A 25403-nucleotide genomic window follows, 5' to 3' on the forward strand; every position below is an offset into this window, starting at 1 on the left:
TTGAACTAAAAATTAAATTCCTTGCTTTAACAACAATGCTTGTTTTTTTTTTTTTTTTTTTTTTTTTTGAGATGGAGTCTTTGCTCTGTCACCCAGGCTGGAGTGCAGTGGGGAGAGCTCGGCTCACTACAAGCTCCGCCTCCCGGGTTCACACCATTCTCCTGCCTCAGCCTCCCGAGTAGCTGGGACTACAGGCGCCTGCTACCATGCCCGACTAATTTTTTGTATTTTTTAGTAGAGACGGGGTTTCACCGTGTTAGCCAGGATGGTCTCGATCTCCTGACCTTGTGATCCGTCCCTCTCGGCCTCCCAAAGTGCTGGGATTACAGGCCTGAGCCACCGCGCCCGGCCTTAACAACAATTCTATACATCCTGATAAGTAATGTGCATCAACTCTGCTAATTCCCTCCAGTTATCACCTCTTCTACTTGTAATCTTTTCTAGAAAGCTATTTTGGCAGGAGGATATACTTGGCTGAATTCGATTAGAAATGTAGCAACATGAAGAAAATGCTTGTTCTAAAACAGGAAACATTATTTTGATGAAAGAAGAATGAAGTTTGTATGCATTATTTTGGGAGACAATTTGTCTTTGTTCTTTTTCCTCTTTGTTCTTTTTGGAACAGCAGAGTTCCAAAACTTTGACGGAGGTTAATTGACTAGCTCCTCCTACAAATACATATTGTAGTAAATCAGCTGCTTTGGGAACCATCCACTTTGATTTTATTTAAAGGGTGGAGGAGGGAGAGAGCCAGATAGAATATGGCATTCTAGTGAGTTAAAATATCTAACGCAGGCCGGGCGCGGTGGCTCAGGCCTGTAATCCCAGCACTTTGGGAGGCCGAGACGGGCGGATCACAAGGTCAGGAGATCGAGACCATCCTGGCTAACGCGGTGAAACCCCGTCTCTACTAAAAAATACAAAAAAACTAGCTGGGCAAGGTGGCGGGCGCCTGTAGTCCCAGCTACTCGGGAGGCTGAGGCAGGAGAATGGCGTGAACCCGGGAGGCGGAGCTTGCGGTGAGCTGAGATCCGGCCACTGCACTCCAGCCTGGGCGACAGAGCGAGACTTTCCGTCTCAAAAAAAAAAAAAAAAAAAATCTAACGCAATCATTATAGCTAATCAAATTCATGCCACACGGGCAGCCAACATCCTGGCTAAAGTTGTCTGCTCACCTGCTACATAAATATAGCACTAGAAATAATGTCAACTTTTCTACAAATCTCTCCTTTTTCTCTTCCAAAAGAACTATTGTTTTTCTCTGAGGTTGGATCTATAAGTCTATTTGATGCTTGACTTTCTCTTACATGATAAAGCTGATAGTCTGTCACATTCAAAAGCAAAAACAGCTGGATGCATCAAGAGAGTCTCCTCTTATCTATGTATTTTGCAGGCAACTTGGGCAGCCTATATTGTGAAGGCATTGGGAGGATTCCTGCAACCCATAAGAGATGAGAAAGAGATCAGAATTGGTGGGAACTTGAGGGAGTCTTGCTCTGTCACCCAGGCTGGAGCGCAGTGGCACGATCTCGGCTCACTGCAACCTCTGACTCCCTGGTTCAAGCTATTCTCCTGCCTCAGCCTCCTGAGTAGCTGGGGTTACAGGCACGTACTACTGTGCCCAGCTAATTTTTGTATTTTTAGTAGAGATGGGGTATCATCATGTTGGCCAGGATGGTCTTGATCTCCTGACCTCATGATCTGCTCGCCTCAGCCTCCCAAAGTGCTGGAATTACAGGCGTGAGCCACCACACCTGGCCGAATTTTCTTTTTTTTCTTCCTTTTGAAACATGGCCTCACTCTGCCACCCAGGCAGGAGTGCAGTGGCATGATCTTGGCTCACAGCAGCCTCTACCTCCTGGGCTCAAACGATTCTGCCACCTCAGCCTCCTAAGTAGCTGGGATCACAGGCATGTACCACCATACCTGGCTAATTGTTTAATTTTTTTTTTGAACAGATGAGGTCCCATTATGTTGCCTAGGCTGGTATTGAGCTCCTGGGCTCAAGTAATTCTCTCACCTGAGACTCTGAAAGTGTTGTAATTACAGGCATGAGCCACATCGCCCAGCCAGGAAAGGATTTTCTTAGTTTTTGGTTGTACACATGCTGACTAGTACATTGTAGGAACTCAGTCAATTTTGAATTAGAGTAGTTGTTCCTGAGAAGTGAGTTTCTTGGCTTTCTTGATATCTAGCTTTCTCATAAGACATCCAGAATTGAGTTTACAGAACCTAATGTCACCTACTTAAATAATTACAGCAGGCACTACATATCAACTAATTGGGGGAAATGGCCTTTAAATTAAGTGAATGCTTATTCCTATCATTCTTTCTTAGTGAATCTAAAAACTGGATCTCTAACATTGTAACAGGAGGCTAAGTATGTAAGATGAAATAATCTAAGAGTTGTTCTTTTTTTGTGTGTGTGTGACAAGATCTTGCTGTGTTGCCCAGGCTGGAGTGCACTGGCGAGATCACAGTTCACTGCTGCCCTGACCTCTCAAGTGATCCTCCCACTGCAGCCTCCTAAGTAGCTAGGACCATAGGTACACACCATCATGCCTGGCTAATTTTTTATTTTTTGTAAAGATGAGGTCTTCCTATGTTGCCCAGTCTGGTTTCAAAGCCCTAGACTCAAGCGATGCTCCTGCCACGGCCTCTCAAAGTGCTGGGATTACACAGGTATGAGCCACCATGTCCAATTGAGTTTTTTAAACAATCTATGAACCAACTACACTTAAATGCTTTAGAAGACCGTCAGAATAATTAATCCACAAAATAACTGTCAAGGAAGATAAATCTCTGGGAAAAATATTGCCAGTGTCAAAAGTAAACAATTTATAATATAATTTGAATGTAGGAAGCAACGTAAAGATAAATCATAACTATATTGGCTTCTTGTTAAATAGTAAAGAAACGTTAAAGTAAGAATATCTTGTTTTCTTTTTTTTTTTTTTGAGACAGAGTCTCGCACTGTTTCCTAGGCTGGAGTGCAGTAGCGTGATCTCAGTTCACTGCAAGCTCCACCTCCTGGGTTCACACCATTCTCCTGCCTCAGCCTCCCCAGTAGCTGGGACTACAGGTGCCCACCACCACACCTGGCTAATTTTTTTGTATTTTTAGTAGAAATGGGGTTTCACCATGTTAGCCAGGATGGTGTTGATCTCCTGACCTCGTGATCTGCCCGCCTCGGCCTCCTGAAGTGCTGGGGATTACAGGCGTTAGCCACTGTGCCCAGCCTTTTTTTTTTTTTTTTTAAGATTTATTTATTTAGTTAGTTTTTAGTTTCACTTTTGTAGCTCAGGCTGGAGTACAATGGGGCGATCTCAGCTCACTGCAACCTCCACCTCCCAAGTTCAAGTGATTCTCCTACCTCAGCCTCTGGAGTAGCTGGGATTACCACCATGCCTGGTTAATTTTTTGTATTTTTAGTAAAGATGGGGTTTCACCATGTTGGCCAGCCTGGTCCTGAACTCCTGACGTCAGATGATCCACCCTCCTTGACCTCCCAAAGTGCTCGGAATACAGGTGTGAGCCACCACGCCCAGCCCCTCATTTTCCTTATTATCTATATCAGTAGGGGATAAAAGAAAGATAATTCAGTAAGTTAGCTTCTGTTACTACTAAAGTCAGGTGAAAGACTGTAAAAAGTAGGATAGACGTATGTCTCATATGCCAAGATGGGCTTGTCTATATAATTTGCTAGTCCCAGTGCAAAATGAACATGCAGGACTCCTTGATCAAAAAATAGAATTTCAAGACAGTGACAGTAATGCATTAGGTCAAGCATGGGGTCCTTTTAAGCACAGGGCCTTGTTTGACTGCAGGGATCCACAGGCCATGAAGTCAGCCTTGCCCCAGAATATGCTGAAATAATGATTCAGGATCTCAACACTGAATGTAGCTATTCAGAAACTGGGCTTTGTTGACCAGGCGCTGTGGATCACGCCTGTAATCCCAGCACTTTGGGAGGCCAAAGCAGGTGGATCACGAGGTCAGGAGTTTGAGACCAGCCTGACTAAAATGGTGAAACCCCGTCTCTACTAAAAATACAAAAATTAGCCAGACTTGGTGGTGCGCGCCTGTAATCCCAGCTATTCAGGAGGTTGAGGCAGGAGAACAGCTTGAACCCGGGAAGCAGAGGTTGCAGTGAGCCGAGATTGCACCACTGTGCTCCAGCCTGGGTGACAGAGCAAGACACTATCTCAAAAATACACACACACATATATATATAGGAAACTGGGCTTTGTTTGTAACAAAATAGATTTCTAAGTTTCTGTGCTTGGAAGGAAAAATATTAACGTGTTTCTGTCCTGGGGAAAAATATTTAATGCTAATATATCAAAGAGATCTAAAGTTGAATCTTGCAATACTTCCATATTCCAATGAAGCCATAACATGTCAACTCAAAATTTCTAAACCCTGACACGTGTATCAAGTCATACTAAGATTATAAAAATCTTTAAATCTTCAAAAAAGCAGCAGTAGACATTTTAATTAGTGTATATTAAAGTAAAACTAATTTAAGAACCCTACTGCTACTTTTATAGTTTGATGTCCTTTGAAGTTGTAAAGTATTAATAATGTCAGTCAAATGTCACAGGAAGGTTTGCCTAACTGAAAAGAGCTATTAGCCCAAGATTAATCAGTAATTCATGACAACCTTTATTCCAAATAAATCAAAAAAGAAATTATTTACCTCATTGAAATTCATTGATTTAGAATATATGGGTGCTTATGTGTAGTAAACCACCCTATATGTAAAAAGGGGAGAATATAAAAATATATATTAAGTTTTTCTTGTTTTGGATAAAGTAACAGTGGACACCAATAAAAATGGTTATCTGTAAAAGAGCAAAGGGTATGATAAAAGGGTGGAAGCCAGACTCTTCCAGTGTATGAATGCCTTTTTTATGTATTGTTTTCAACCACGTAAATAAATGATTTATCCAAAGAAAAAAAATTAAGAAAATGTGGGCTCTTAAAAATTTCACAAGCCAGAAATAAAAGCACAAAATCGGCCGGGCGCGGTGGCTCACGCCTGTAATCCTAGCACTTTGGGAGGCCGAGGCAGGCGGATCATGAGGTCAGGAGATCGAGACCAACCTGACTAACACGGTGAAACCCCGTCTCTACTAAAAATACAAAAAAATTAGCCGAGCGTTGGGGCAGGAGCTTGTAGTCCCAGCTACTTGGGAGGCTGAGGCAGGAGAATGGCGTGAACCCTCCGGAGGCGGAGCTTGTAGTGAGCCAAGATTGCGCCACTGCACTCCAGCCTGGGCGACAGAGTGAGACTCCGTCTCTAAATAAATAAATAAATAAATAAATAAATAAATAAATAAAATTGTGTTTAAATTCTAACCCTGGCACTTACTAGCTCTGTCACTTTAGAAAGGTTCTTACCCTCTCCAAGCTTAAGTGGTCTCGTTTTTTAAATGAGGATTAAAAAAATGCCTACTTCGGCTGGGCTCAGTGGCTCATGCCTGTAATCCCAGCACTTTGGGAGACCAAGGTGGGCGGATCACCTGAGATCGGGAAAAAAAACCGGCTGGGTGGATCACTTGAGGTCAGGAGTTTGAGATCAGCCTGGCCATCATAATGAAACCCCGGCTCTAAATCAGCCAGGTGTGGTGGCGCGTGGTTGTAATCCCAGCTACTTGGGAGGCTGAGACAGGGAAAATTGCTTGAACCTGGGAGGTGGAGGTTGCTGTGAGCCGAGATAGGCCGCTGCACTCCAGCCTGGGCAACAGAGCGAAACTCAGCAAAAATAAAACAAAAGCCTACTTGGCAAGGTTATTACAAAGATTAAATGAAATAACATATATTTCATTTAATCTTTGTAATTAAATCTTTGTGAAACTCTAGTAATAATAATAGCTACTAAATACTAAACATCTTTCAAACAGTGTTTAGTATTTAGTAGCTATTATTATTACTAGAGTTTCACTCTTTTTTTTTTTTTTTTTTTTTTGACATGGAGTCTAGCTCTGTCGCCCAGGCTGGAGTGCAGTCGCCTATCTCGGCTCACTGCAAGTTCAGTCTCCCGGGTTCACGCCATTCTCCTGCCTCAGCCTCCCAAGTAGCTGGGACTACAGGCACCTGCCACCACATCCGGCTAAATTTTTTGTATTTTTAAAATAGAGATGGGGTTTCACCGTGTTAGCCAGGATTGTCTCGATCTCCTGACGTCGTGATCTGCCTGCCTCAGCCTCCCAAAGTGCTGGGATTACAGGCGTGAACCACCGCACCCGGCTAGAATTTTGCTCTTGTTGCCCAGGCTGGAGTGTAATGGGCGATCTCGGCTCAGGGCAACCTCCACCTCCTGGGTTCAAGCACTTCTCCTGCCTCAGCCTCCTGAGTAGCTGGGATTACAGGCATGTACCACCTCGCCTGGCCAATTTTTTGCATTTTTAGTAGAGACGGGGTTTCACCATGTTAGCCAGGCTGGTCTCTAACTCCTGACCTCAAGTGATCCACGCACCTGGGCCTCCCAAAATGCTGGGATTACAGGCCTGAGCCACCGCGCCCAGCCGATACTACCATTTTCTGTGTCTCCCCCATCCATGGTACATATATAATAGGAACTTCCAAAAGGTATGAACCCTCGTTTTGTTCCCTAATGTATCTTAAACCCCTAGAGTAGAATCTGGCATGAAATAAGCTCTCAATAACAGTTGCTGAATTAATGCATGTATAAATGAATGAATGAATTTCATGCATGTCAATATATAGGACTCCAATTATCTAGGTACTGTGTTATTAAAAATAATATTAGTGGCTGGGCGCAGTGGCTCACATCTGTAATCCCAGCACTTTGGGAGGCTGAGGCGGGCAGATCACCTGAGGTCCGGAAAAAAAAAAAATAGCTGGGCGCAGGGGCATGAGCCTGTAATCGCAGCTACTCAGGGAGGCTGAGGCAAGGGAATCGCTTGAACCCTGGGGCCAGGGGTTGCAGTGAGCCGGGATCGTGCCAATGCACTCCAGCCTGGGTGACAGAGGGAGACTCTGTCTCAAACAAACAAACAAAAAAGAGTTGTATAATAATTATATAGCTATCATAGTATGTTAGATTATGAAACTGTAATGTAAAAATAAAAAGAACAGGGAAAAAAGATTGTGTCAGATTGGGGTAGGGAGAAAGTAAAACAGATTATTAAATGGGGTGATCAGGTTGGGCCTCATCAAAAAGATGAAACAAGAAAAAATCATTCTTTTCGTATTATGGTTGCTTCAGTTTTAAAAAATATTAAATAACCTATATTCAATTTTTTTCCCCAAATTTTGTAGAACTAATTCTCCATCTAAAAATACCAGGCCAGGTGCAGTGGCTCATGCCTATAATCTCAGCACTTTGGGAGGCCAAGGCAGGAGGATCAATTTGAAGCCAGGAGTTTGAGACAACCATAGGCAACATAGCGAGTCCTCATCTCTATAAAAAAAATTAAAAAATTAGCCAAGCATGGTGGCATCTGCTGGTAGTCCCAGCTACTGGAGAATCTGGGGTGTGAGGACTGCTTGACACCAGGAGTTTAATGCCACAGTGAACCTTGATCATGCCACTGTATTCCAGCCTGGGTGACAGAGGGAGACTATCTCAAAAAAATGAAAATAAAAATAAATATCAAACAACAATTAATATTAAGTAATAGCATTCTCAAAAACAAGTCTTTTTAAGTTGTGTAATAGTTTGGCATAACCATTACAAAATATGTATATATAGATACAGATATAGATATATATTTTTTAAGAGACAGGGTCAGCTGGGTGCAGTGGCTCATGCCTGTAATCCCAGCACTTTGGGAGGCCAAGGTGGGCGATCACGAGGTCAGGAGATCAAGACTATCCTGGCCAACATGATGAAACCCTGTCTCTACTAAAAATACAAAAACTAGCTGGGCGTGGTGGTGCGCCCCTGTAGTCCCAGCTACTTGGGAGGCTGAGGCAGGAGAATTGCTTGAAACCGGGAAGTGGAGGTTGCAGTGAGCTGAGATCATGCCACTGCACTCCAGCCTGGGCAACAGAGCAAGACTCCTCTGTCTCAAAAAAAAAAGTAAATAAATAAGAGAGACAGGGTCTTGCTGTGTTGCCCAAGCTGGACTTGAACGCCTGGGCTCACTCCTGCCTCAGCCTCCCAAGTAGCTAAGACTGCAGCTGTGCACCATTATGCCCAGCTAATATGCATATATTTTATTTCATGATAGTGTTGCTTTAAAATCCCAATATTTATTTTATAAATCATGCCTTCTTGAAGCTTTGGGACTTGTCCACTAAGGTTTCTCCTTTAAATATTTGTATCAAATAATTTAACTCAACTGGTTTATTGATAACTGTAACTCCTCTTTTTTTTTTTTTTTTTTTTTTTGAGATAGAGTCTCGCTCTGTCATTCAGGCTGGAGTGCAATGGCATGCTCTCAGCTCACTGCAACTCCTGCTTCCCGGGTTCAAGCCATTCTCCTGCTTCAGCCTCCCAAGTAGCTGGGATTACAGGCTCACGCCCAGCTAATTTTTTGTGTTTTTAGTAGAGACAAACTCCATGTTGGTGAGGCTGGTCTCAAACTCACGACCTCAGGTGATCCGTCTGCCTCGGCCTCTCACAGTAATGAGATAACAGGCATGAGCCACTGCGCCTGGCCTTTTTTTTTCTTTTTTCGAGACGGAGTCTCATTCTGTTGCCTAGGCTGCAGTGCAGTGGCGTGATCTTGGCTCACTGCAACCTCCACCTCCCTGGTTCAAGCAATTCCCCTACCTCAGCCTCCCAAGTAGCTTGGATTACAGGAGCACATCACCAAGCCCGGCTAATTGTTTTGTTTTTTTTTTTAGTAGAGATGGGGTTTCACCATGTTGGCCAGACCAGTCCCGAACTCCTGACTTCAGGCGATCCGCCCACCTTGGACTCTGAAAGTGCTGGGATTACAGGCATTAGCCACTGTACCCAGCCAACTGTCAATTCTAAGGGACTTGTAATTGACTGTATAAATAATCTTTGAGATAAGTCATAATGTTATTTTTCAACATATAGACAGAAACTAGGCTATTTTTTCTTCTAGTCCTTAATTCTAACTCTCTTCTCCTTGAATGACCCTTTCATCCAGATTTTCTATAAAATTAATGGCGTCTTTTAAAATATTTTCTCATAAACTTCCTAATACAAAAGTAAGAACTATTATTACGTTGCTGGTCAGGTGCAGTGGCTCATGCCTGTGATCCTAGCAGTTTGGGAGGCCGAGGCAGGAGGATGGATTGCTTGAGGTCAAAAGTTCAAGACCAACCAGGCCAACATAGCAAAAACCTTTCTCTAAAATAAATAAATAAATAAATATAAAGAAGTATTATTTGCCTGGGTGTGGTGGCTCATGCCTGTAATCCTGGCACTTTGTGAGGCCAAGGTGGGTGGATCACCTGAGGTCAGGAGTTCAGACCAGCCTGGCCAATATGGTAAAACCCTGTCTCCACTAAAAATACAAAAAAATGGCCGGGTGCGGTGGCTCAAGCCTGTAATCCCAGCACTTTGGGAGGCCGAGACGGGTGGATCACGAGGTCAGGAGATCGAGACCATCCTGGCTAACCCGGTGAAACCCCGTCTCTACTAAAAAATACAAAAAACTAGCCGGGCGAGGTGGCGGGCGCCTGTAGTCCCAGCTACTCGGGAGGCTGAGGCAGGAGAATGGCGTAAACCCGGGAGGCGGAGCTTGCAGTGAGCTGAGATCCGGCCACTGCACTCCAGCCCGGGTGACAGAGCGAGACTCCGTCTCAAAAAAAAAAAAAAAAAAAAAGAAAGAAAGAAAAAAAAAATGGCTGGGTGCGGTGGCAGGCGCCTGTAGTCCCAGCTACTCAGGAGGCTGAGGCAGAATGGTGTGAACCCGGGAGGCAGAGCTTGCAGTGAGCCGAGATCGCGCCATTGCACTCCAGCCTGGGCGACAGAGCGAGACTCTGTCTCAAAACACACACACACACACACACACACACACACACACACAGAGCGAGACTCTGTCTCAAAACACACACACACACACACACACACACACATACACACACAAATTAGCTGAGCGTGGTGGTGGATGCCTGTAATCCCAGCCACTTGGGAGGCTGAGGCAGGAGAATTGCTTGAACCTGGAAGGCGGAGGTTGCAGTGTGCCGAGATCGTACTATCGCACTCTAGCTTGGGTGACAAGACGGAGACTCCATCTCAATTAAAAAAAAAAAAAGAGAAGTATTATTACATTGCTAAGCTTTGCATTACTTTTTTTTTTTTTCTGTCTAGTGTTACCATTTTTCTTAGGTTTATATAGATTCAAACTTCAAAGTTGGCTATTTCAGCAGAATTAACAGAAATTAGTATATATTTAAAAGTCAGTGTTTGCTTTATTCACATGAAGAGTTGTCCTAATTCTGGGTTACTTTATTAGAATATAAAGGCCACGGTACTTAATATGTTTATGTAATATGGAAAGGGCATCATCACATTTTATACCTAGGTAAGTACTAGGAGTACTTAACAAATATCAAACAGTCGGGTGTGGTGGCTCACACCTGTAATCCCAGCACTTTGGGAGGCCGATGCTGGCGGATCACTTGAGGTCAGGAGTTCAAGACCAGCCTGGCCAACATGGTGAAACCCCGTCTCCACTAAAAATACAAAAATTAGTCAGACATGGTGGCGGGTACCTGTAATCCCAGCCACTTGGGAGGCTGAGGCACAGAGAATTGCTTGAACCTGGGAGGCGGAGGTTGCAGTCAGCTGAGATCATGCCTGGACTCTGTCTGGACTCCAGACAAAGTAAGATTCCATCTCAAAAAACAAAAATAAAAACAAAACAAAATAAATATCAAACAAATAAATATCAAAGATGAGAATAAAGCCTAATTGGTGAAAATCTTCCCTACTAAAAGTCTATTCAATTATTTCTTGTGAAGAGTTCTTTTTCTTTTTGCATCAGTGGAATCTAAAAAAATTCTTTATGATCAACTGAGCAAAATTATACCAACTATCAAACATGAAACACTGGAATATGTGCTGAAGTAATGGCATTCTCCTGGCACTTGCAATCCTATACTGAAGTATACCCATGCTTCTAAAGCAATTCCATTAATTTAGGATGTAAAATTCAATATAATATAGTTAAAATATGTTCTAGAGTGCATTTGATAAAGTTTGAAAACAGACTTGCAGAGCCTGTGACAGTGTGTATTTTCAGATGGAAAAACTGTGCCTAAGGTGTTGTTCAAATTATTCAAGAACTGATTGTGTTCTTAAAGATCTCCTAGATAAGCAAATACACAGGATGATAATTGGCTAAGTGATAATCACACCAATTAGGCTGCGGAGGCAGTGTCAGATTTTTAAGTTCAAGATCCTATTAACAGCCTAGCCTTACTCATTATACTTGTCAACTTGTCACTGGCAGAGGTTCTCTGTGTCCTTGGACAGGATTTACATCTCTGCCTCACAGACAGGAAGTTTGGGAGACATCTGCTCAGTTGAGGATAAAAACTTTAATTTCACCTGGAATAAATTAGCTTATTTTTTTCAGATTGGCCACAGATACAGGTCTGCCAATCCCATTCATTCATTTATTTCTCAAATGTTTGCTTCTCTTTCTCTAGTAATAAAGTAATATATATTTCCTGTAGCCAGTTTGAAAGATACGGAAAAGTGGAAAGGAAGCAATACAATTCACCCATAATCTCTCTCAATGAAAACTGCTGTTAATATTTTGGTGCCTTTCCTTGAATCATGTTGAATATACAATTTTAAATCCTGTTTTTCACCTTGTAACACTTATGGTGAATATTTTTGTAGGTTATTAAAAGTTTGCAATTACAATTTTTTTTTTTTTTTTTTTTTTTTGAGACGGAGTCTCGCTCTGTCACCCAGGCTGGAGTGCAGTGGCCGAATCTCAGCTCACTGCAAGCTCCGCCTCCTGGGTTTACGCCATTCTCCTGCCTCAGCCTCCCGAGTAGCTGGGACTACAGGCGCCCACCACCTCGCCCGGCTAGTTTTTTGTATTTTTTAGTAGAGACGCGGTTTCACCGTGTTAGCCAGGATGGTCTCGATCTCCTGAGCTCGTGATCCGCCCGTCTCGGCCTCCCAAAGTGCTGGGATTACAGGCTTGAGCCACCGCGCCCGGCCTGCAATTACAATATTTTTAAGGTTGACAAAATATTCTATAGGATGAATAAATTATACTCTTTAAAAAACAAAATATTCTCCTATATTGGCTACTAAAAAAAAGAAAAAAGAAAAAAAAACCCCATAAATAGTGATGCCATTAAAATCAATCAATCTTTCTTTTTTTCTTTACCCTGTAGAGAGAAGGGCTCATGTTCTTGCCCAGGCTGGTCTCGAATTCCTGGACTCAAGAAATCCTCCCACCTGAGCCTCCCAAAGCATTGGGATTACAGTCATGAGCCACCGTGCCCAGCCTTTTTTTTTTTTTTTAAGGCTAGTTATGGAAAGCAATTGGAGTGGAGAAGAAACAAAGAAACAAAGAAATCTGTAACTGGTTGTCATCAGTCTGTTGTAAACATCACTGGAGATGGTACTTGGGTGAATGACCATTTGAAAAAAGGTGGGGTGGCTTCCAAGATGGAAGTGATGGCTGGAGAACTTGGCTTGAGCTGGGGTACTTGGAATGGTGTCTTTTTGCCTCCTATCTGTGTGATTTTGGGACACAGCCTCTTTTTTATTAGACTAGTGAATTTTCAAATGCAGATAAGCAAGTCAATTTAAAATGTATTTTTTTGGTCAGGCACTGTGGCTAACGACTGTAATCCCAGCTCTTTGGGAGGTCAAGGTGGGAGGAACTCTTGAGTCCAGGGGTTGGAGAGCAGTCTGGTCAACATAGGAAAACCTCATCTCCACTAAGAATAAATAAACAAATGCTACTACTACTAATAATTAGCTGAGTGTGGTGGCATGGGCCTGTAGTTCCCGCTAGTGGTGGGGCTGAGGCAGTAGGATCCCTTGAGCCCAGGAGGTCCAGGCTGCAGTGAGTTGATAGGGCCACTGCACTCCAGCTTGGGTCAGGGTGTGATCGGAACAAACATACAAACAAAAAAGCATTTCTTCAACTTAGTATTTAGCTGGTGTTAAAAACAAAAACATGACTTGATAATTTAAAAGGACTCTAGGCTGGGCGCAGTGACTCCAGCCTGTATCCCAGCGCTTTGGGAGGCCAAGGCAGTAGCATTGCTTGAGCCCAGGAGTTAGAAACCAGCCTCGGCAACATAGCGAGGCCTCATTTCTACAAAACCTAGAAAAATTAGCCAGCAGTAGTGGCGCGCCCCTGTTGTCCCAGCTACTCAGGAGGCTGAGGCAGTAGAATCGCTTGAGACCAGAGGGTCGAGGCTGCAGTGAGCTATGATCACAACACTGCACTGCAGCCTTGGTGACAGAGCGAGACCCTGTCTCAAAACAAACAAACAAACAAACAAACAAACAAAGTAAAAGGACTGTAAATTGTATTCCTAATGAAGTCCTGAATGGAGGGTCTGCTGCTTTTCTGGAAACCTGTGGATTGTTACCTCTACCCCTGCTCGTTTATTTCCACACCCCTTATTTCATTTTCTGTCCCTGGCAAAATGTTTGGTTCAGTGGAGTAAGGACAGACTTCAGTGCGGAGACTCCAGCTCTGCGGTGTTACGTGACCCCACTGTAGGTTCAGCACCTTGCTGATCTGAAATACTTATTCGGTAGTTTTAGGACATAAGATCAAGGGTTCAGCACAACGGCTTGAGACACATATGCGACCCTCAGAGTGTGGGTCTGCGAGAATGCAAGCACTCTGGACATGTAGCTGACTTCTTCCCGACTGCACTGCGTGGCCCGCAGGTGAGCGCGGCCCCCAGCCTCGCAGCACCCCAGGTGTGCGGCCGCAGGTGCGCGCCCGCGCGGCTCCCCTCCGCCGAAGGGCGAGGCAGTAGCGCGGCGGGGCGGGGCCGGCCAGAGCGAACCGGCTCCAGCTCCGGGGCCGCGCCCAGGGCGGTCCGCTGGGCACTGCAAGTTCTTGGCGGCTTCCCCGGCCGGAGGAGGCGGCGGCGGCGGCGGCGGAGGCGCCAACAGGCTGAACCCTCTGCGCTCTCCTTCTCCCGCCCTTGGGGGCCTGCTGGCGATTGGCTCCAGAGGAAGGGGTGGAGGCAGCCCCGGCCTGGCCACTGCGGTAGCGGCTTTGAGTGAGTGCGGGAGCTGCAGAGACCGAGACGCTGCGGCTGCCGCAGGAGGAGTTGCAGCCAAACTCGTCGCGACGCCCGGAGGGAGCGTCCCGGGAAGGAGAGGGAGAGGAGGCACTCGCTGAGGAGACGCCGCGGTAGAGGGCGCCTCCGGAGTCGCACCGAACCTGGGCATGCAGGCGACGCCCCCCAGGGGCCGCTCGCGGCTGGACGGCAGCGGGAGAAGTCGCGGAGCGGCGGTCGAGCCCGGCAAGATGAGCGACGAGGGCGGCTCCAACTTCAGGCGGGTGGCGATCCGGCGGAAGTCTAACCCCTCCTACCTGCCGCCCGGGGTCCCCCGGCCCTGGAGCAGTCCTGCGTCGCACCTGGGACGTGCGCGGACGGCTGCCTTCAAGGGCCAGGTGCCCTCAGGCACCACAGGTAAGCGCCTTGGGGCGCGGGGGGAGGGTGGCCCCGGCGCGTAGGTGCGAGTGAGGGACGCTCTCAGCGCCCTGCAGGTGCGCCCTTCCCTCCCGCTGCGGAAGTAACTGGTTCGAGAGACTGGTCGTGGAAGGCTGCGCTCGGCCGCCCACTCCCTTAGCTATGCTGTCCCTTCCCCCAGAGGACCTTGGGCAAGAATCCGCCTACCGCTGAGCTTGCCCTGGAGGTCACTTCTCAGAGAATTCAGAAAGTAAAGGTATAATTCTTTCTTTCTCTCTAACTTTTGTTAGGAATTGGAGAGACCAGTTTTCTAGCTACTGAAGCTTAAGCTGCTTCGCTAAATTCCTGCTTTGGGCAGCCGTGGTGAAGGCCTAATAGGGTGAAGGGGAGGCTGATGTCCACCCAGGTCCGACAACTTAGGTGTGGTGAGCAAACCTCCTTAGTGCCTGGGTTTTCTTTAAGGGACGTTTGACTCCCAGGCTGTGTGTGAAAAGCGCCAAGGAAAGCTGTTCCTGGTATCAGAAAACGGAATCATTATTGCTGTTTTCATGTTAATAGGTTCAGATGTCAGTAATGCGGTGTTGTGATTTCTGAATTCTCATCGAATAAGTCCTCAAGGTGATCTATTCAAGGCGATCTATTCAAGGCCAAATAATCTCCCCCGTCTTGTAAATGTGTTCCTTCTCCCCAGGCGAGTTTGAAACTAGGGATTTCTTTTTTCTTTGATTTGCAAAACTTCATTAAAATCCCCTCCCCTCCTTTATGCGGTAACCAGAGATGTCTGCTATGTAGACCAGCTTACGAGGCAAAACTTCATTTGAGCAGCAGAAATACAAATAATTCTAATTATTTTCACGCATTTCATTCTGATTAAGCAAATATGACGATTTAAATATGACAAATTTTAGAGCTTTTAAATGTTCCCTTTTAGTCCTGGTTCTGAAGTTGTAGTAGGCATAGAGCAGAAAAACATGATGAATTAAAAATATGTAACTACACTAGATAAGGGAAGAAATTGTGAGGTGAGAACATATGTAAACAAGTAACTGAATTACAGTGCCTTCGGTCTTCATTTCCTCGTCTACAGAATAAGGACACTAGTGAAACAGTTTCTGAACTCTCTTCCAGTCTTAGGTGTGATTCGCTCAAATTAATGGGAGGGTGTTGTTTTCTTCCTTATCAAATGAAAATGATTTGCTTTGGATCGAAGGTATTTATTTAATGGTTTTTCAAGTTATTTAATGTACAGAATTTGTGAATCATCAACTGTTTTCTTTTTTTTTTTTTGAGACGGAGTCTCGCTCTGTCGCCCAGGCTGGAGTGCAGTGGCATGATCTCAGCTCACTGCAACCGCTGCCTCCTGGGTTCAAGCGATTTTCCTGCCTAAGCCTCCCGAGTGGCTGGGATTACAGACGTGCGCCACCATGCCCAACTAATTTTTCTGCTTTTAGTAGTTGCCCAGGCTGGTCTCGAACTCCTGACCTCAAGTGATCCGCCCGCCTCAGCCTCCCAAAGTGCTGGGATTACAGTTGTGAGTCACCGCTCCCGGCCTCAAATTGCTTATCATTTTACTTAAAATCACCTGGCTTAATTACAAACCCATTGAGTAGGTGAAAAGAGGAAGTGCCCTCTTAGCGGTAAGGATAAAAGGGAGTTGTGGCAGTCTACAAATCATTTCTACAAGGTGGCTCTGCTTTTTTTGTTTTCCATTCTCTCTCTCTCTCTCTCTTTTTTTTTTTTGAGACGCAGTTTTGCTCTTGTCCTGCAGGCTGGAGTGCAGTGGCGCAATCTCGGCTCACTGCAACCTCTGCCTCCTGATTTCAAGATTCTCCTGCCTCAGCCTCCTGAGTCGCTAGGGTTACAGATGCCTGCCACCACGCACAGCTCATTTTTGTACTTTTAGTAGAGACGAGGTTTCACCATGTTGGCCAGGCATTTTTTTTTTTTTTTTAAGAGACGGGTTGCTTGGCACGGGAGCTCACGCCTGTAATCCCAGCACTTTGAGAGACCGAGGGGGAGGATCGCTTGAGCCCAGGAGTTTGAGACCAGCCTGGGAACATTTCAAAACGCCGTCTCTACAAAAAATGACCCGGTGCAGGCTGAAGTGGGAGGATCCCTTGAGCTCAGGAGGTGGAGGCTGCAGTGAGCCATGATCGTTTCACTGTATTCCAGCCTGGGCAACAGAGTGAGACCTTATCTCAAACAGAGAGAGAGAGAGAGGGAGAGAGAGAGAAGGGGAGAGGGGAGTCAGAGAGAGATGGAGTCTCACTGTGTTGCCCAGGCTAAGGCTGGAGTGCTATGGCTATTCGTAGGTACAATCGTAGCTCACTACAGCTTTGAACTTATGGGCTCAAAGCTATCCTTCTGCCTCATTCTCCTAAGTAGATGGGTCTACAGGCACACACCAATTTTTTTTTTTAATTCAGAGAAAACCCAGAGCAGTTTTTTTAAAACGGAGAACCTAGCAATACCTTTTCTAGGTGTGTTACATTGTATCAATATTGTTAACTGGCTGAAACTCAAAATTCTTGTTGCTATTTTCAGGGTCAAAAAGTAATTATCTTAATAGATACAGCCGTTCCCCTTTCCATAATAAAATTTGTAGTATCTGTGAGAGAATGATCTAGTGTTTTGAGAAGTACTCTCAAACTACTGGATGACCACACCCTGTTCACTTTGGGAAGGGTAAAAACTATTTTAGAAAGTGCTTTCTTCTGTGACTCAAATCTGCCTCCCTATTAGTTCAATAGTCTCATTGAACTATTTATCATTAGATAATTCTGTTCCTCCCCCCTCATCAAAAAGTAAACCAGATTTAAATTACTGAAAAGTGCCAGTTCATTCTATAGCACCTAGAAAAATATTTATATATGAAAACCACAAAATTTAAACGCATTACAAAGTAGGCATTACTCAATTGAAACATTACTTTCCCTTTTAAAGAAGAAGCAACAAAAACTGAAAACTCAAGAACTTGCCAGATAATTGTGCTTAGCATTGTTGTGTCATGTTCTATGGTTTTAAACCCTGCTGTTTTTAGAGTTCTATGCTTTTTGGCAAAAATAATAAACTGTACCAACTGTATCCTTCGTGTATTCCTGAATGTGAAGCTCCCCGTTTAAGTGAAACAGAAAGGTGAAGCAAGTAAGACATAGGCTTTGGGGTTATATAGCACTCACGTTCTAGTCCCTCTTACATAGCTAGCTGTGTGAATTGGACTGTCTCTTAATTTCTAAGTTTCTTCATCTGGACAATGGAGATAACAGTCCTTATAATCAGTGCAGTGGTGCACTCCTGTAGTCTCAGCTACTTGGGAGGCTGAGACAGGAGAATCACTACAAGCCATGAGATTGAGGATGAAGTATGCTATGATGGAACCCATGAATAGCTACTGCACTCCAGCCTGAGCAACATAGCAATACACCATCTCTTTTTTTTTTTTTTTTTTGAGACTGAGTCTTAATCTGTTGCCAGGCTGGAGTGCAGTGGCGTGATCTTGGCTCACTGCAACCTCCACCTTCCAGGTTCAAGTGATTCTCCTGCCTCAGCCTCCCAAGTAGCTGGGACTACAGGCACATGCCACCACACCCAGCTAATTTTTATATTTTTAGTAGAGACGGGTTTCACCATGTTGGCTAGGATGGTCTTGATCTCTTGCCCTTGTGATCCTCCCGCCTCAGCCTCGCAAAGTGCTGGGATTACAGGTGTGAGCCAATGTGCCTGGCCAAGACTCCCTCTCTTAAACACACACACACACACACACACACACACACACACACACACACATACCCCAACAAACAGTACTTAATAAGACTGCTGGAAGGATTAAGTAAAATTGTATAGGTAAATGTCTGACACAAAGCAAACAGTATCATCACAAGGAGTCATTATTTTTACTCATCTCTGTGTCCCCAAAAGTCTACCACTAGTACTGACATATAGGAGACATTCTATAGATACTTAAATAAATTAATGAATTAATGCTGTCCCCCGTGATGTTCATAATAGCTACTGTTCATTGAATGCATTTTCTTTTCTTTTTCTTTTTTTTTTGAGACAGAGTTTCGCTCTTGTTGCCCAGATTGGAGTGCAATGGCACGATCTTGGCTCACTGCAACCTCCACCCCCTGGGTTGCAGCAATTCTCCTGCCTCAGCCTCCCAAGTAGCTGGGATTACAGGCACCTGCCACCATGCCCAGCTAATTTTCATACTTTTGATAGAGACAGGGTTTCACCACAGTGGCCAGGCTGGTCTCAAACTCCTGACCTCAGATGATCCACCTGCCTCGGCCTCCTAAAGTACTGGGATTATAGGCTTGAGCCACCGCAACTGGCTATTGAATGCATTTTCTTTTCTTTTTTTTTTTTTTTTGAGACAGAGTTTCGCTCTTGTTGCCCAGGCTGGAGTGCAATGGCTTGATCTCGGCTCACAGTAACCTCCGCCTCCCGGGTCCAAGTGATTCTCCTGCCTCTGCCTCCCAAGTAGCTGGGTTCACAGGCATGTGCCACCATGCCCGGCTCATTTTGTATTTTTGGTAGAGACAGGGTTTCTCCATGTTGGTCACGCTGGTCCTGAACTCCTGACCTCAGGTGATCCGCCCGCCTCGGCCTCCCAAAGTGCTGGGATTACAGGCGTGAGCCACTGCACCCGGCCTATTGAATGCATTTTCTACACTGAGAACTGTATTGTGGTACACACAAATATGCTTGTGTATAAATTTATAGCAATTCTACCGAGTAGGTACCATTATGCTCATTTTACAACTGAAAATTTGAGACAGAGAGTTTTACTAACTGGCTTGGCATTATTAACTGGTAGTTGATTAGTCAGGATTCAAACATAAGTGCGTTTGGCATCAGAAGCAGCGCTCTGACCATATTCATAAAGTAGTCTCTTTGGAAAATGAGTTCGCTTCTTTAGTCCTAGTCCTAAGCAAGTTGCTAAGAAGTGCTATGAGAGCAAAGAGGGTAAAAGACACCAGGTTGTCTTTAGGCATGGAGTAGGGGGAACATTTTGACTATTGTGGCCCCATAAATTTAAAGATCTAGAAGTCATTTGGTTACCCTCTCTCAAAGTGGTCTTTTCCATTATAAAAAATTCATACATTCAGGCCAGGCATGGTGGCTCATGCCTGTAATCCCAGCACTTTGGGAGGCCGAGGTGGGTGGATCACGAGGTCAGGAGATCGAGACTATCCTGGCTAACACAGTGAAACCCCGTCTCTATACAAAAAACTAGCCGGGCGTGGTGGTGGGCGCCTGCAGTCCCAGCCACTCTGGAGGCTGAAGCAGGAGAACGGCGTGAACCCAGGAGGCGGAGCTTGCAGTAAGCCGAGATTGCACCACTGCACTCTAGCCTGGGTGACAGAATGAGACTCTGTCTCAAAAAAAAAAAAAACACACACACACACACATTCAAAGGAATATAAATACAGGCACACACAAAGTAAGTTTAAAAATTCTTTGTTAAGTCTACTGTATCAGTTTAGTCCATTTCTAAGTACTGTTACACTTGGATTTATTTCTGCCTTCTTATTTCATGCTGTATTTGGCCCAGATTTTTTTAAGCCTTTTTCTTTTCTATAGTTGAATATCTGAAGCCCTTGAGGGTAAAGGAGAGTCTCTTTTTAAAAAAAATTTATTTATTTTTGAGACAGGATCTTGCTCTGTCACCTAGAGTGCAGTGGCATAATTAGAGCTCACTGCAGACTCGAACACCAGGCTCAAGCGATCCTCCTGCCTCAGCCTCCCAAAGTGCTGGGACTACAGGTGTGAAGCACCACACTTGGCCAGAGAGTGTGTCTATTGAATGTTCCTGCTGACTCATTCAAGGTGGCTTATTACCTTACTATTCCTTAGTTTTATGGGAATTCTTAAGGGTCTGTATTGAAGATGCCTTTCTGTAGCAAATATTTGTTTTTACTTTCAACCCAGCTTTAATTTAATAGCCGGCATTTCCCTAACTTCAGGGTAGTGTAGCGTAGGTTTGCTTAGGGGACGCTTATTTTTCCACTTAGGCTTGGTATAGGTCTACAGATTTTCTCAGTTTGCTTTGGTGGAAGGCAGTTTTTTTTGTTTTTTTTTTTTTTAATAGAAGGTAGCTTGGGAAAAATCTGCCTTACAGTGTTCCCTTTGTTTTTGAGATGGAGTCTCACCCTGTCGCCCGGGCTAGAGTGCAGTGGTACCATCTCAGCTACTGCAACCTCCGCCTCCCGGGTTCCAGCGATTCTCTTGCCTCAGCCTCCTGAGTAGCTAGAAGCGTGCGCCACCACGCCCGGCTAATTTTTGTATTTTTTAGTAGAGGCGGGGTTTCATCATATTGGCCAGGTTGGTCTCGAACTCCTGACCTCATGATCCGCCCGCTTCAGCTTCCCAAAGTGCTGGGATTACTGCAAACTCCACCTCCCAGGTTCAAACGATTCTCCTGCCTCAGCCTCCTGATTAGCTGGGATTACAGCGTCTGCCACCACACCTGGCTAATTTTTGTATTTTTGTAGAGATGGGGTTTCACCATGGTGGCCAGGCTGGTCTACAACTTCTGACCTCAAGTGATCCGCCCACTTCAGCCTCCCAAAGTGCTGGGATTACAGGCGGGAGCCACCGTGCCTGGCCCAGTGCTCCCTTTTATGGAACCTTAGTCCCAGGCCTCAGGTTCTGCTCTTTCCTATTGTGAAAACCCAAGGCCGAAACTTCGGTCCTCTGCAAGGCTTTTAGTCCCCTAGGCTTTCAGGTTCCTGGCAATGGCTTTGCCTCTTGGGCAGTGTGGTCTTACAAGTTAGTTACTTGTGTTTAGGTTTCGGATTCTTTTTTTTTTTTTTTTGCTTCCCTTTGGGCACCTCCTTTATTTTGTTATGAGCTCAGCAATGCATTTGTTGTATCTGAGCAGCTGAATATCTGTTTTAATTTATTCAACATCTGGGTGCTTTGCGGTGAGGGACTTTTTACATTATTTACTTGGTAAACTTTCTATATAAGTATAAGTACAGTTTTGTTTTGTTTTTTCCTGGTACTCACCATGGCTGGAATGCTTACATTTTCAACATATACTCCAGTATCCTGAGAACTTCTAGAATACTAATTTCATCTTCGGGGAAGAGGGATAGAAATTTTGGTAAGAGCAATACAAAAAAGTACTATTTATTGAATTCTGGCACTGAACCAGGACTATGTGTATTTTACCTCTAGTTCTTATAACAACCCTGAAAAAATAGGTAGTATTATTACAATTTTAGGGAAGGAAAAAACCGAAGTTTCAGAAAGTCCTTTTGCAGTACCCTGCACCTGGTAAATTTTGGAGGCAGGATTCAGACTTATGTCACTAGCTTCAGTGCTTTCATGCCTGTTAACACCTGTTCTTAAGGTTTACCAGGGCTTTGAGTGGCCAAACGTAAAGCAATACCTATAGGTCATTTGCATTTATATGTTAGAGCTCATGTTATTTGTAACATTAACAAATCTATATTATATTTTTATATAAAAGTATCTTTAGCATTATTAGAATCATACAATGTTCTAAACAAGTAAAGATTTACATTAAAATGATGGATGGTATGCATGTACATGAATATCATTAATTATCAATAATGCTTCTTAGAAGCTCCTTAAAGATGGGCTCTGAAATTGGAACCAGGAAAGGTTTCTTATATTTCCTTCCAAGAACAGTTTAAAGAGCAGTCAGTGTTTTTTTTTTTTTGTTTTGTTTTTTAAGAAGGAGTTTCACTTTTGTTGCCCAGGCTGGAGTGCAATGGAGCGAACTCAGCTCACCACAACCTCCATCTACCGGGTTCAAGCGATTCTGTTGCCTGAGCCTCCTGAGTAGCTGGGATTACAGGCAAGCGTTACCATGCCTGGCTAATTTTGTATTTTTAGTAGAGACGGGGTTTCTCCATGTTGGTCAGGCTGGTCTCGAACTCCCGACCTCAGGTGACCCACCAGCCTCGGCCTCCCAAAGTGCTGGGATTACAGGTGTGAGGCACCGCGCCTGGCCTAGTCAGTGGTCTTTTAATGAATAGCCATGTAAACTTGTGGATCTAAGAACACTGAGAGAGACTCTTATTCCACAGTCACCTGCTTGCTTGCATTCCTTTTCTCTGCTGAAGGAAATCTAGGTTCATGGTTTTAACTGGTGACAGAGGAGAGGAACTGGAACTTGTTGAGGGAATGGGAACTTGATTGGGGGGCTGCCTGCGGCCACTTGCTGTTGGAGTCAGTCCTTTTTTAGGGAGATAACATACATATAGTTCTGGTTCAGAACCAGAATTCAATCAGTAGTAATTATTTGTATTGCTCTTACTGAAATCTCTTTTTTTTCAAATATGCATTTGCTGGAAAATTGATTGAAAAAGGATTAGAACACGATGCATTTATTTTTTATTTTATTTTATTTTTTTATTTTTTGAGACGGAGTTTCGCCCTTGTTGCCCAGGCTGGAGTGCGGTGGCGCGATCTTGGCTCACCGCAACCTCTGCCTCCTGGGTTCAAGTGATTCTCCTGCCTCATCCTCCTGAGTAGCTGGGATTACCAGCATGCACCACCATGCCTGGCTAATTTTGTATTTTTAGTAGAGACAGGGTATCTCCATGTTGGTCAGGCTGGTCTCAAACTCCTGACCTCAGGTGATCCACCTGCCTCGGCCTCCCAAAGTGCTGGGATTACAGGCATGAGCCACTGTGCCCAGCCTACATGATGCATTTAAATATATGGATGTGGGGCCGGGCGTAAAAAGGTCTATTAGATAATGCTGATGATCTGCTTGGTTTCCAGATGTCATTCTGCCAACTGTATCAGAATTACTTGGGATTGCTAATTAAAAATTCCTAGCCACACCCTTGACATAATGACTCAGAATCTGAGGGGGTAGGGTTAAAGAAGCTGTATTTTTTTTTTTTTTTTTGAGACAGAGTCTTGTTCTGTCACCCAGGCTGGAGTGCAGTGGCGTGATCTTGGCTCACAGCAACCTCTGCCTCCCAGGTGTAAGCAGTCCTCTGCCTCAGCCTCCCAAGTAGCTGGTATTATAGGCACCTGCCACCATGCCTAGCTAATTTTTTTTTTTTTTTTTGAGATGGAGTCTTGCTCTGTCGCCCAGGCTGGAGTGCAGTGGTGCGATCTCGGCTCACTGCAAGCTCCTCCTCCTGGGTTCATGCCATTCTCCTGCCTCAGCCTCCAGAGTATCTGGGACTACAGGCACCTACCACCATGCCCAGCTAATTTTTTGTATTTTTAGTAGAGATGGGGTTTCATTGTGTTAGTTAGGATGGTCTCGATCTGACCTCGTGATCCACCCGCCGCGGCCTCCCAAAGTGCTGGAATTACAGGCGTGAGCCACTGCACCCGGCCAATTTTTGTATTTTTAGTAGAGATGGGGTTCCACCATCTTGGCCAGGCTGGTCTTGAACTCCTGATCTCGTGATCCACTTGCCTTGGCCTCCCAAAGTGCTGGGATAACAGGCGTGAGCCACCACGCCCAGCCAAGAAGCTGTATTTTTAACAAGTGCCCAGACGATCCTGATGTACAACCCGGTTTATAAGCTTCTGTGCATTCCCAAACATGGGTAAACCCCACTTTGGTCCTGAGGACAGGTAGCCAAGATTTGCTTGGAATAAGACAAGGAGTGTTATAGATAGTCCCTCAATACATAATCTGGGCCCTCTGTACTTTCTGGCAGACTTTTTGCTCATTTCTGTTTGATTCCTAATTGCATTTTTTGTATCTGTTACAGGTCTTTCCTACTTTGTTGTTTTGTCTCAACTCCACCTTCTCTCTCTTGAAGTAGACCTGAGTTTGTGCCGATATACAATTTTTATCAGACTGGGGTATCTGAAGTGAGCTCAACTGACCTGTCACTTCAGACTTGATTTATAATCTCCTTTATTGCAGCCCTCTCCTTTTCCTAATCTGGCAGGTAAACCCAGTCCTCAGAGACATTTCTCCTCTGTTACCTTCCATGGTTTGCCCCTTTATTCTCATTTATAGGGTATTTTTTCCCCTCCCCTCCCCCAGTGAGGTAATCCTAGACTTTATTTATTTATTTATTTATTTATTTATTTATTTATTTATTTATTTATTTTTGATACAGAGCCTCCCTTTGTTACCCAGGCTAGAGTGCATCTTGGCTCCCTGCAACTTTCACCTCCCAAGTTCAAACAATTCTCCTGCCTCAGCCTCCTGAGTAGCTGGGATTACAGGCCACACCATCACGCCCAGCCAATTTTTTTTTTTTTCTGAGACGGAGTTTCGCTGTCGTTGCCCAGGCTGGAGTGCAATGGTGCGATCTCAGCTCACCGCAACCTCTGCCTCCCAAGTTCAAGCGATTCTCCTGCCTCAGCCTCCTGAGTAGTTGGGATGACAGGCATGCGCCACCATACCCGGCTAATTCTATATTTTTGGTAGAGACGGGGTTTCTCCATGTTGGTCAGGCTGGTCTTGAACTCTCAACCTCAGGTGATCTGCCCACCTTGGCCTCCCGAAGTGCTGGGTTTACAGGTGTGAGCCACCGCACCTAGCCTAATTTTTTAATTTTTAGTAGAGATGGGGTTTCGCCGTGTTGGCCAGACTAGTTTTGAATTCCTGGCTTTGAATGATCCACCTGCCTTGACCTCACCATCCTCCCAGTGACTTAACTTACTGTGTGGGACCTCCCTTGCTGCCCTCACTTCTTCATCATCCTCACCACTTCCTTGTCTTCTTTTGGACTGACTTGTGTTTACAACATTGGATTAGCAATTTTAAGGTCAGCAGTGAATTCCCAAGTAGCATTCAGCGCCTATTTTCAGCCCTTCTTAATTTTTCTGTGACATTTATACCTTCTTAAAGC

General features: G+C 44.7%; 1 protein-coding gene across 4 annotated transcripts in view; it reads left to right on the top strand.

Moving 5' to 3' along the window:
• Positions 1-14189: 14189 nt before the first annotated feature.
• Positions 14190-25403, top strand: part of FGD4 (FYVE, RhoGEF and PH domain containing 4) — a 260601-nt gene continuing 249387 nt past the window's right edge. For all 4 annotated transcript variants that reach the window (XM_005570523.5, XM_074006580.1, XM_074006574.1 and 1 more), the window contains exon 1: positions 14190-14589. In XM_005570523.5, the coding sequence (XP_005570580.3) occupies positions 14343-14589 (247 nt within the window). In that variant the 5' untranslated portion in view covers positions 14190-14342. The remainder of the gene's footprint in view (positions 14590-25403) is intronic.

This window comes from Macaca fascicularis, chromosome 11 (assembly GCF_037993035.2).
Source record: "Macaca fascicularis isolate 582-1 chromosome 11, T2T-MFA8v1.1".
NCBI classification, from domain to species: Eukaryota; Metazoa; Chordata; class Mammalia; order Primates; family Cercopithecidae; genus Macaca; species Macaca fascicularis.